The sequence below is a fragment of the Perca flavescens genome, chromosome 16, assembly GCF_004354835.1.
Source record: "Perca flavescens isolate YP-PL-M2 chromosome 16, PFLA_1.0, whole genome shotgun sequence".
NCBI lineage: Eukaryota > Metazoa > Chordata > Actinopteri > Perciformes > Percidae > Perca > Perca flavescens.
In genome coordinates, this window is record NC_041346.1 from 1,544,252 (window position 1) to 1,558,087 (window position 13,836).

Here is a 13,836-nt window from a genome sequence, read left to right on the forward strand (position 1 = left end):
TTAAGGGAAAGTCTGCAGTTTTTCTGTAGTGCTGTGCATGCAGATGAATGTCTCCAGTACCCGGAGGTCCGCATTTACCTGCCGGTAAATCTCCACTGGATGACTCGCTTCAGAAGGGTTGAAAATTGGCAACTTTCCCCCTTTAGCATTTAGCTTAGCGCAGCACCATTGCAACCATACACAACACTACGCCCTCTAGCAAAAAAAAAAAAAAAATGAGCGACCAAACCTGAGCAGTCCACGGATGCTTCGTCCATTATTCTTTACAGTCTATGTATTTGGCACTATTTTAGCACCAGTGTCTGCTCAGTGCAGTGGGGTTGCCACAGCTGAGGGGTTTCAGTTCTACTGCTCAAATCAGAGCAGCTGTTTTAGTCTTCATCATGCCTGGAGGGCAGAGAATGATGCAGATTTCTCTGCTTAGTTTTTGCTGGTGAATCTGAAACATGAAACCGGTGAGCAGTGACACAGTGCTGGAGCATAGCCAGCAGGCCACTTCATTTCTCTGCTGTTCAGGCTCTTTGGGCAGAGCTGGGGCCGTATTTGCAGCGCAATCAGTCTACTGCAGAGGATGGTGTTTCTGTCAAGTGTTGTCAAGGACAAACCGTGATGCACTGCACCAGCAGAAATCTCCCTCTGCATGATTACCTGGAATCCCAGCAGTCACACCAGAAAAGGTGACAAAGATTTAGACAAAATAATCTGAATTAAACACTGTAATGTATGTATACATTTTGTGACCAACACAGCAAAATCCAACCTGAACAACAATAAATAAAACTGGTCAGTTGTAAATTTGTAAAAAGAAAAAGAAAGAAAAAACATCACCAGGACATCGAACACAATTTGACATTTGACATAACGGCCAAAAAGTGGAATTACAACTTCTGTGCCCGTCACGTGATGCCATGGGGCCCAAAAAAGACTTTTCCCCATAGTCTTAAATGGCAAAAGAACAGTCTCTACAACCCCCACAAATTGACCTGTTTCACTATCAGAATTTGATTTGTTCCATCTGATACTATTTTGAACAACCAGTCCTTGAAACCATACAGCAATATGGGTAGTTTGTTGCTACTCTCTCTCTAATACGACCCACAGGATGTTTTCTGTCCTCATATCAAAACCAGAGAACATCTGTTTTTGTTTTGAACATAGTGGTCAGGATTTTAAACATGTCTTTAATGTTGGGAAACAGTCACAGTTTGGTTATGTTTAGGCACCTAGTGTTTAGAAGTTGTGGTTTGGGTTCACTTCCGGTTACACACGTGACGTAGAACCTGATTGTCATAAAGTACTCTTTCTTTCAAACAGGACTCAAACCCCACTCTCCTGTGTTTGTTTGACCCAACCTGAAATTTGGCACTTTTATACTAGGGGAGAGCCGAGACAGTTGTAACACTTTTTAATTAAACGTAATTTACAAAGCGATCGTATCGCACTGAAAGCTAATATTTTGTCACTAGCAACCTACTGTCATCTGTCAAATACAGTTGCATTTTCAGCTTTGAACAAAACCATTCAGGAATTATTACAGCAAAAGATGAGAATAATGAGAATGTGACACGGATACCCCTCCCACCGCCCCACTTGCCAAATCAGTAATGTCATTAGCCGATAATCTCTGAGCTAGCTACTGAACAACAACGTCAGCTAACGTTTTTTGACACTATGATGGAACTAAACCTGACACTTCATAAGTCTCAGTAATAACGACCAGTTTGACACAATGTTCTAACATCCAGTAATTTTTGTTGGTTACATTTCAATGTGGGTTCTAATCTGCACCATGAAATGACCAACTGATTCTCTGAGGACTACCAACATTAAACTTCCCAGCCATCTCCTGCTCTCCCTCTGACAGATCAGATAGAGACTCAGCCAAAGGAGGGAGTCTGGCACCATAACCTCCTCTGATTGGCCAACACTAGGTTTCTGTTAACCCTTTCCTTGACTGGGTTCCAGGTGCATAGGATGAACGACAGCGACACAAGATATTAAACCTGTTTCAAGCCCTTTGAACCTCTAACTGTTTGTCTTCTGTCACTAACAGACAAGTTCACAAAGTCTAACTTGAAATCATGAAATTGATTTAAAATATATATATATTAGGGCTGTCAAAATTAAGTAAATTTTTTAATACTTAACTCGCTAAAAAAAATTAACGAAATTAACGCAGCTGTGTTTGTTTACTTCATGTGGCGGCTGAGAAACGTAATACGTCTCCATAACACCAGGCGGCGCTACTCTGTATTGTTGCCCAAGTAATGAAAACCGGCAGCTGATTGGACGAACGCGTCACATGGGTTTGTTTTCTCCAGATATTGAGAGCCAGACTGTCATGGCGGCCGTTCAGAATACGATCTCATATTGTACTAAAATAGTTCACTGAAACATGTTTCTGAAAACATTTTAAGCGAGAAATAGGCCGTGCAGTTGTTGAATCTGTCTTTATTTCAGCTCAACAAAGGTCAGTTTAGAAGATTTTCGTCAGATTTTGAGAGACTAGTCACCTCACTCCGCTCGCCATTTCCGAGTGAGTCCCGACTGCCCTGCCGCCGACTGAACTCTCGGCTCGTTGGAGATGAACTGAACTCTCGGCTCGTTGGAGATGATCTGAACTCTCGGCTCGTTGGAGATGAACTGCTCCTCGCCTGTAAAGTAGACAAGAGCAGGCGACAGCAGCCGGGACGGTGACAAAAATCTGCTCTCAAGTCAGACAGTTTCTAGCCGTTTCAGCAGCCTTCAGCAGGACTAAATAAGCCAAATTGTTGCTGCTGTTGTTCTGAAAGATATTAAACATTCTGAACTTAGCAGAACCTTTCCTTGTTTGTTTTGTTCTTCATATTTGCAAAGTTAAATGATTTAGCATTTAAATATCCATTATTATAAGCTTCAGTCTCAATTTAAAAAAGCGATTAATCGCGATTAATTACAGCAAATTGTGCAATTAATTAGTTAATTTTTTTTAATCGATTGACAGCCCTAATATATATATATATATATATATATATATATATATATATATATATATATATATATATATATATATATGTTTTATATATTATAATTTTTAGGGGGGCTGAGATGAAATTTAGGGGCTTGAGCCCCCCTAAAAAGGGTCTGAAATTGCCCATGGAGGACAGTCTCTTTGGAAAGTCTAGAAGAACCGCATGTTTAAATCATTTAAATCCCATTCAAGTTAGCAGGGCACTAAACCGAGCAAGTATGATAGAAATGAACAGGCCTCTGTCTTTTTTTATCAACCATGGATTACACATAGGCTGTTGCCTTAGTAAAATTGTTAAAATGTTAGATTTTAATTTCTCAATATCTTTTGAGCGTCTGACTATCTATGCTCGGTTGTAAACTCAAAAAAGCTTGGAAAAATTATTTTATTTTTATTTATCTATTTCATTTATGAGAATTTACTCTTAGCAACCAAAAGAATAGAAAACCTGCCCCTGTGCAGTTTAAAAAAACAATTATATTCGGGTTAAGGTAATACCCCGATTTCTCAAACACCATGTAAACACCTTACTCCGGTTAAAATCAGAGTTCTCATAACAGAGCTAGAGAACTCCTTCAGAAACCGGGGGATTCCTGCATGTTTACACCTTAAATGGGGTATGGTCGGGTTAAGTGTCTGCGTCTGCACCTGCTCCAACTGCCCCTCCCCACTGCAGGAGTGGTTTTTAAACCGGAAATAATCCGTCAATGCTGTGAATCGTAGTCGTTGCTATGATACCATACAACAAAACAGTGTTCCATCGAATCAGCGGTCCATCTGTTTTACTCCCCGCCGAGGCAGCAGCGAACACCGGGAGATGGCTAAACACATTGTCCATCTCCAGGGCTGTCAACGCCGTGTCTCGGCAAAAATGTGGAGGGACCGAGCAGCCCCCGCTGCAGCTGCTGGCCAACGTTAATGTCAGTTAACTAATGTTAGCTAATTCCACCCGAAACTGGTTACAGATATAATGAGCCGAACAAGTTGTCATCTGGTGAGAGCATTCACTATGCTCTCACCAGATGACAACTTTCCTATGCTGTGACAAGACTGTGTGAATGGAACATTAATGCCTACCATACACTAGTCTCTGAACAGATTTTGAAAAGACTAAAGTCTGACACCATCTCACATCTAAATGTGATAGGGAAGGCAAGAAACAGTCTAGCACTAGGACCCAGGCAAAGGGGGCAGAGTCTATAAATAGGGGAGGGAAGCTCACCTGGATCTTTCTTGCTGCAGTCAGACACACCTGAGTAGGCTGAGGCCAGCCTTTTGTTTGGTGCTTGATTTGGTAGGTTTTGTTTTTTTAAATAAGTTTCATTTTAAATAATGTTTAACAATCCAATGTTAGCAATGCATGTCTAGAACTAGCACCATGAATCATGTTTTAGCTCATTTTATTACAGATAAGTTAAATAATTGTTAAATCTGTTATTTATTAGAATCTTCATGGTTGTGAGGGTCCACAGCTTGGAGTGATTGTTTAAACACATCCGCTAAAGCAAAGGTATGCTCAAGGTGGTTTTAAACAAGATATTAGCCTTGTTTTATTATAAATTTAACATGAAGCTTTGAAAACATAGATTCCAGTCACCTGCCTGTCTTCAACTGGGGGAGGGGAATGTGCTTCTAAGTCAAGCAAGGTATATTTGTTACATTGGTCATGTTTTGTGAAATGTGTCTTTTAAAGTTTTATTTTGTATCTTAATGTTTTTTTCTTTTGTTTTAAATAGACATAATTGGGAGAGCCAACCACTGTTTTTTTTTTCCCACTTGTGTTAGTTTTAATGCGCGCCCACTAAGTCATTGCATGGGCCATATCTTGGGTTTCTGGCTGTATTGAAGGGGGGAACTGAAGGGTGGAGTAACCATTTTGCATGGGTGTTTTGTGTGAGTTTGGGGCAACTTAGTGTGCTGTGTGTAGTTAGATGGTGTGTTGTTTTAGTGGGGTTTGATTTAATTTGATTTGGTTATAATTTATTTTGGTGCTCAACTCTACAGCAGTTTCCCTGGTAATGCAGTCTATTGTCTATCTGAATTATGTTTTCTTTTTGTTTTGTTCTGATGTAATATAAATAAATTGTATATTTTTTTTACACCTGGTATAGCAGCCTCTGGTTCCGGTTCATTCTGGCACTTGTGTATGAAGTAGCGTAAGGGTTACATAAAGACAATCATCTTACATCTAATGATAAAGACTGTCATAATATGTAAAAACTGGGGATCTTGCAGGGTCTTGCAGTAGCTAGCTACTGCTAGCATTAGCTGGTAATTTAAGGGAAAGTTTGCAGATTTTGTTCTGCCGTACATGCAAATGAATGTCACCAGTACAGGGAGGTATGAGTTCATCCGCCAGTAAATCTCCCGTTGGATGACGAGTTGAAGAAGGGTTTTCAGAAAGGTTGAAAATTGGCAACTCTTTCTCTTTTAGCGTTTAGCTTAGAGCGCCACCATAGCAACTATAAACAACACTGGCTCTAGCTGTTTGCTGCTTCCTGGTTGGTGCTGGGGGGAGTGCACCCAATGTTCACATGATTTAACTTCCAATGTTCACATGATTTAACTTCACTACCAAGACTTAAAACTTACGATATTATCAAACATGTTTTGTCTGAACGTCCAGACGGGAAAAAGACTGAATGGGACAGAGTTTTATGACCACCTTACACCAAACGATGGACATGACGGGAGTGTGCCCAAACTCAAGACTCTCATGATTTCATTCCAATATTGGAAATTTGTCTGTGGAATCACTTGAAAAGTCATTAGGTGTAAGGTCGGTAGGTGTAAGTTGTTAAATTATTAATTAACATTTTCCGAAACAAAATAGACAAAGTGTAATTTTGACATAGGTCAACCGGAAGAAAAAGCCAGTTGTGTGTCGGCAGAGCGCCACCTACTGTACCGGAGGTAGAGTTACTCGTCATTCTTCCCATTCTTCCCCGCTCATGTATACGGAGAGAACTGGCAGATCCTGATTATTCACTAACCGGGTTAAGACCATACCCCGGTTACTGCTGTGCAAGGAAACACACTGTATGTCAGGCAGTCCACAGAAGGCCAGGGTAGCACAACAATGCCTTGCATTATTACCTTGTTCATTCAAATAGTCCAGCAGTCACTCTCTCACTGACATGGCCTTTTCACAGCAGGAGCTTCATTGTTTCCTGTTCTGCTCCTTTCTATTAGCGGTGAGCTAATGTTGATGTGTAATGATAATGTTGATACTAAGCCATCACTTCCTGCACATGTTTTACAACCAACACATTGCAATGGGAAGGCAGCTACAAGCCTTTATTGTTAAGAAGTATTGACAATGCTATTAAGGTTACTAAGGAAACCATGACTCAATGAAATTGATCTAAAAATAGATTCTGACATTTGTCTGCACTTTTTGTCTTAATGCCACTTTAAGACTAAATGAGTTTTCTTAAATCACTTACAAGGCACAATAAAGACTTAAAAAACATTTACTATTGATGAACAATTCATCTTTTTACGAATTCAAAATGTAAGTTTTGCTTGGCTGAAATGGTTCGATAAAAAGGTGCAACAGCCTCATTCATTTTTAACATGTATAAAGATGTATTTCTTTTGTAGCTATCCTAAGATATACAGAGGGCAGTGTGCCTACAGAAATGTTTGTAAGGTCTGCATCTGTACAACATACCAGTAATCCTACATCAGACAAGTAGAACACACTGGAAATGAAAAGGGAAAACAACCCAGAAAAGGCAAAATTCCATTTGAGGCTTTTTATTTAAATCTTTTTTTTTTTAGTTTGGCCTTGTTACTATACAGTATACTGTTGCTCGAAAATCAGCAAAAACTAGATTAGGTGATTTCAAGATGTTGAGTTTCATCAAATTGAGTTTATCTTAAACCAAATCTGTATGCATTTTTTTTAATCTGTCTTTCAAAAAATTATTGGCCAAGAACCCATGCACACTGAGAACAATGTTTTGTTTTTGGGTTTGCTTGCTTGTTTCTTTCTTTTTCTGGCAAAAATTTACTTCGGGCTACAAACCTCTCACCTCTCATTTCCGAGGAGAAAAAGTGTTACGAGTAGGAGAATTTCATTTGCTTACTCTGGAGCTGCAGATCTCCTCTCCGGCATTGTGCAGTCAGGTGCCATAGAGTACTGTGTTGATTCACTATAGGATAAATAATGGAACATGCTGAATGCATAGATTATAAATAACAAAACAAAAAAACAATTTCAGCATTCCAGTTGATCCTGTCCAGCAGCCACGGCCATGGTATAGCACACACACACACACACACACAGGGCTGCAGCTATCGATTATTTTAGTAATTGAGTATTCTATCGATTATTCCATTGATTAATCGAGTAATCGGATAAGAAATACTTAGTAAGAAATACTTAGTAAACGGCAATAGTAAATGATTATTATTTCTGATTACTAAAAAAAAGGAAACAGGTTTCCTTTTTTAGAAAAAACAAAAAATTGTATTGCCAAATTCCAAGACCCTTAAAAAAAATACATTACAATAGTACATTTTGGGTGGCCCAAATGTTATTCACCAATATTTTTCACCCCCTTCCCCTTCTTGCCTCTGGCTCTTTGCACTGGATATGCAAAAGAGCTGTTCACTGACCAGAGGGTAAATCTGACTGTATGAAACTTACAGCAGGGCTATTCAACTACACTGTTCTGGGGGACACATTTTCAGAAGCCTAATACACAGTGAGGAGAAAAGAGAAAGAATACAGACCGGCATCAATGACGTCATTCACGTGCATATTAAGTGGCCATGCTGGGGGGAGGAGCAGGTTTGTCTCCGGCAGCAGTTAAGTTTCCAAAGATTAGTAGTCAGTTAGACTACAAACCGACAGCTTTCATTTTAGCTTGTTGGTAAAACATTGCTATTAGCAGAGTAGCATGCTGTAGGCTAGTTGTGTAAAACAGCGCGGTGGACGAGAGCAGCAGACATTAGCTACCTTGTGTGGGTTCACTTCGTGGAATGGATGAGTACACTGGATGTTTTCTACAGAGATGATGTAGCATGTTTGCAGCTTAAAATTATCCAAAACTTTCGTCGTTTTCTCTCGCCTGTCTTAGACCCTCGCTATTTTCGTCTTCCTTCATTTGTAATCTGGGCCGTCAGTCTTGTGTTTATATACTGTCCATGCTTGTGTCCGCAGAAGCGCCAACCTCTTGTGCACTAGTAATAATCCTCCGTGCAGAAACACAGTGAGCCGTACAACCATAATTACATTGATTTAACGAAGCTTCGAGGCAAAGAATTTTGCTTCGAGGATTTTTTTGTAATCGAATTATTTGGCTTATGCGAGGAATCGTTTCAGCCCTACTACAAATCACATTGCCTAATGGGGAAACATCCTATTTCAAAAGCTAATGTAGCTAATACATGGCGAATTTGATTGTTAAAGCCCAGTGCTGTTAACCGTGGTCCAAACAATCATACTAACAACATTATGAGCGTGTTACCTTACGCTAGGTAATTTACAATTTGAATCATGATTGCAATTTTGGATCCTAATGATCACAAAAACAGAGTAATCAAGAAAAATTATCTGTTAAATGTTGATTTGTTTAACTGTTTCACAGTTTTTAACTTCAATAAATGCAAAGTCTTTCCAAAAGTCAATGACTAATCACGTTAAATAATCGTGATATCAATATTGACCAAAATAATCGCGATTATGATTTTTTCTGATACCGTACGCATTAGCTTTGTATATCATATCAATATCAATAAATCAAGTCTCTAGGCTGGATGTGTGCTTCATGATCAACATTAAGTGGTCTTCAGATATGGAGATACCTTCTACAGGCTGTTCTCCTAATCAATGATGTCCTACTGAGGATTACTGGGTAAGCCCTGGGTTAACTGGGAACTCCATTCCAAACTTAAAGCACAGACCATTACTTACAACTCAGGGAATTCGGATGAGAACAGGAAATCTAGTTATGCACTCACGACAGATTTTAGCAGGGCAAAGAAAAAATACTGAGAAAATATGGAGTCTAACTTCCAGGGCTCCAACACCAGAAACATGTGGGCTGGACTAAGAACCATCACAAGAGCAAAACAGCAGTGATATTGAACTCCTTCAATGCAGGCGGTGAGATCAACTCCCTGGCTGAGGAGGCACAAAATGCCCAGGACCCCTGCCCACTACTAATATCTAGGGCAGATATGTGCAAATGTTTCCACACAAGGCACCTGGACCTGATGGTGTCCCTGGCCAAGCTCTCAAGGTGTGTGCAGACCAACTGGCAGAAGTCTTCAAAGACATTTTCAACCTGTCACTGTTCCAGTCCATGTTTTAAGAAGACCACCCTGTCCCCAAAAAGACTAAAGACCTCTGCCTGAATGATTACCGAACAGTAGCACTCACCTCCACCATCATGAAGTGTTTTGAGTGGTTATTCAAATCCTTTATCACCACCTCCCTCCCTGACTCACCGGAGCCACTACAATTTGCCAAACAGATCATCAGATGACACTGTCTCCCTCACCCTCCACACTGCTGTAAGAAAATTAGGATAAGAATACAAAGATGTTCTTGCATGACACCTGTGGATCCCTCACTGGCTTCCCGCCAGCAAACACAACCCTTTTTATTTGTTAGAACACATGAGCAGTTACTGCTGCAAATAATTCAACACTGCCAGTCTGCAGTGGCCTCTGCACCACCAGTGTACCTAAATGTTTCAGTACGTTTGTTAACAGTAGCTGGTTATCAAGCATTTTCCCACAGTGAAGTTATAGCAGTTAGTTACAGCATTGATTCCCAACCACCCCAGGGTGTACTTCTGCTGTTGCCAGGGGTTAGGTGGAAAGATTGCGGAGCAATTATGATTTGATTAAAACTTGTAACAACTAAACACTAGATGTTGCATAAGTTATGTAAAAGTGCTTGAAAACTAGTTAGCAAGTGAGCACAGAAGTTTAAAGGTAAAGGCTAAAACTAATGAATAAATGAAAAAAAAATACTAAGTAATGGTCAAACAGTTGAAATAGTTAGCTAAAGTAGGCCTATTGCATAAGTGGCTGAAATGGTTAGATAGACCTATTAACTAAACAGTTAAAAGTTAAAAATTATTTGAAACATAGAATGGGATTCCTCTGACCGGACTGTGGGGGGAACCTCAGACCAAAAAGGTTGGGAACCACTGAGTTACACACATCGTCTATCTGTGCAGCTGATAAAGAGAGCAATATGTACCTTCACTGAGGCATTGGAAACTGACCGCTCACCACCATCATCACCTTAGATTAGCTCACTGTAATAAAACACACAGTGATGTGACTACGACAGACTCGTCATAGTGGCGAGCCACTGGCAGACAGACAGTATAAGTGGGTTGTTTTTCCCTGCGGCTGAGGGATGGGGGGGGAGGGCATCAATTAGCCTCCAGCAGGCTCTGACCTTGAAATGGAGCACAGGCAGAAGACAGGAAGTCTCCCTGTACCACATCCCGGAGTTCCAGTTTGTGTCCCACATCATTTATTGATTTTCACTTTTTCATATGACTGAAAATGTGCATCGACACATTTTAAGGATATTCCATATTGTATGCTGCCTACCAGCTAAGACATTCAAAATATCACCATAACAACATCCATTTATTGTAGTGTGCCTATGTCAATGTGGATAAATTCAATGGGTCATTAATAAATTAGGAGGAAGGGATGAATGTTTGAAATTATACAGTACAGGCCAAAAGTTTGGACACACCTTCTCATTCAATGCGTTTTCTTTATTTTCATGACTATTTACATTGTAGATTCTCACTGAAGCCATCAAAACTATGAATGAACACATATGGAATTATGTACTTAACAAAAAAGTGTGAAATAACTGAAAACATGTCTTATATTTTAGATTCTTCAAAGTAGCCACCCTTTGCTTTTTTTGATAACTCTGCAAACCCTTGGTGTTCTCTCAATGAGCTTCATGAGGTAGTCACCTGAAATGGTTTTACCTTCACAGGTGTGCTTTGTCATGGTTAATTAGTGGAATTATTTCCCTTATTAATAAAAAAGCAAAGGTTGTTATTTCACACTTTTTTGTTAAGTACATAATTCCATATGTGTTCATTCATAGTTTTGATGCCTTCAGGGAGAATCTACAATGTAAATAGTCATGAAAATAAAAAGGAAACTCATTGAATGAGAAGGTGTGTCCAAACTTTTGGCCTGTACTGTACATTCACTCACTGTAGGGGTAAAGTAGGTTTGAATAGAGCTGCTGTTTCCTGCACACCTATCTGTGTAGCAATACTCCAGAGGCTTAGTCATGGGCCTCTATGCTACACTCTGCAAGTCACAACGTGTCTGCTTTCAAGTGAGGTCCTGACACTTCCTGACACAATGGATAGAATGCACCATTTACTAACTCATTGATTAAATAGAAAGAAAGAAAAACATTTGAATCCTTTTTTATGAAAACACTGAGCTTGTCTGTACAATGATGAAAATCACAGTCCAAGGTAAAGCAGGACTCCAGCCTATAATTACATCCTATACCATGATGTTAGAGACCAGTTTTGAAACAAAGGGACATAAATAAATAAAACCCAATCCCAGATGTGTCACTGAACTGAGTGTTGGGTACTTACAGATTGTTGGGATGATGATGTCGTTTAATTCTTGTGTTGTCTGAGGGTGGGGAGTCTGCTTTGGGACGGTGGGACGTTCAGCGTTGTATTTCAGTGTAACAGAGGGATCAGGCTGAGTCACTCGTGGAGACTGAGGCATGAACGACCCTCGTGTCGATTTCTCTTCTACGAAAACGTCAGGACGTCCTGGGGTAACGGCGGTGGTCAAGGAGACAATCGACGGAGATGAATGAGGAATCGACACAGTCAGTCCTACCGTCGGGGAAACTGATATGATAATTGGGTTCTGTTCGATGCGTTTAGGATCTAGGTGTGTGGGTGGTTCGTACTCAAAGATCTTATCCACAAAGACCCATTTGAGGCCAGCTGTGCAGAGGGCTAAACTAAGCAGACAGGCCAGAATGGGAAGAATGCAGATTTTCTCAGAGTGCAGGCAATGGTTAATCTGTTCCATCTCTATGCACACACAGCAGGTCCCTGGCAAGGCCACAATTCCCAAAGCCCCCAAATGCTCCCCATCACCACCACCACCTCCCTCTGCACCCTCCTCCCCACTCTCGCCAGCTGCCACTGTCTCCTCTGGTTTCTCCTCAGGGACTTGTCCGGTATCAACAGTAGAGCTGGTGGGGGAGGCCGATCCAGGGGGGGGAGCTGGTCCTGCAGAGATGTCGTCCATTCCCTCAGTCATCCTTTCCAACTGCTGGATGAAGGCTCTCTGAACACCTCAACTATTAACTCAGAGCATCGCACAGTGGCTGTCTGCCAGCAGTCTCCTCGAGTATGGTTTCCATTATGATGCTGCAGAGTCAGAGCTGGGATTTCAGAGGAAAGTACAAATGCTCTTCAGAGTGAGTTGCACCTTGTTAACAGCCTGGGACTTCTGTAGACAACCTTCTGCGCACAAGGTTCCTTACTCATGCTTTCTCACAGAAAAAGGCAATCAGTCTATACATAGAATCGTCAAACTGGCTGCAGGCAAAAAAACAAAACAAAAAGATTGCCAGAAAATTGGATTCCTTAAATGTTCTGCAGGGTTTACTAGAGAGCCGTGGTGGAAGAGTAGTACTCACTCACCTGAGCGCTTGGGCAGAAGAGGCGGTGTCGACGTGCTGGGCCAGCTGCAGTAGCTGTAGTGCAGACAGAGGACAGGACGGCCAGGCACTGCAGTGGCAGGAGGGACATGCTGTCTTGTCTGTGGAGCTCCAAGTAGCTGAAAGCTGAATCATCAGGGAGCGGCAGGTGCCCTTCCTCTCAGCACAGCCACAGAAACAGATGAGTAAGGGGAAAGAGAGAGAAAGAGAATCAAAGAGAGAGCGAGGGGGAGGGGGGCTGCAGTGGCTCAGAAGGGCAGAGAAGACGGGATACTCCCCTTTTTCTTCTCTCACCCCTCCTCTCTCAATCTTTCCTCTCGAAGTGGTGAGCAGGGGGGCAGCCTGTGGCCTCCTCCCTCTCTGCCTCTCTTCCTGTCTGGTCGTGTCTGTGCTCGGCTCCCAATCCCAGCACAAAGCATCCAGCTAAGCAAGTTCCTACTTGATCCAATTAGAGCTCATGTCAGCGAATCACATGCAGGCAAACTGTTGTAACCGCCTCCTCCAGCACCACTCCCCATTGATTATGCTGATACTAAAGGGTGTATTTTTTGTCAAGGGGAAGGAACCGGGGAAGCAGACATATGATCCACCCCAGGAGGATGCAGCCATTGTGTTCTACTCTTCTCAAGTATCTGCATTTATTAGTGTAATAACATAGTAGCACGGATGATAATGAATAAGGCACTTGCAATGACAGCGTATACACATCACATCTATGTAATCTAGGGCTGCAACTAACAATTATTTTCCATTCATTCATCGATTCATTTTTGGATTATTTTCTAGATTAAAGGATTCCTTTTTTGGTCTATAAAATGTCAGAGCTTTTTCCCAAAGCCCAAGATGACATCCTTAAATGTCTTATTTTGTCCACAACTCAAAGATATTCAGTTTACTGTCACAGAGGAGAGCAGAAACTACAAAATATTCACATTTAAGTCATAAGGGAATGACTCAAACTTGTTAATCGATTATGACAATTTAATCGATTTATCTTTGCAGCTCTGTACCACTGTGTCAACTCTGTGACTTCACATACATTCTTTTTTTTATTCTTTTTGTGACTGATCTCATCTCTTATATAGATATAAGCATTAAAACATTTATGATAGATCAA

The 13,836-nt window shown here is 41.0% G+C and overlaps 1 protein-coding gene across 1 annotated transcript in view; it reads right to left on the bottom strand.

Moving 5' to 3' along the window:
- The window catches only part of nrg1 (neuregulin 1), a 42,873-nt gene extending 30,557 nt beyond the window's left edge, over positions 1 to 12,316 (bottom strand). Inside the window, 1 exon segment of the mRNA XM_028602129.1 lies at positions 11,629 to 12,316. Coding sequence (XP_028457930.1) covers positions 11,629 to 12,316 — 688 coding nt within the window.
- Between the last annotated feature and the right edge of the window lie 1,520 nt (positions 12,317 to 13,836).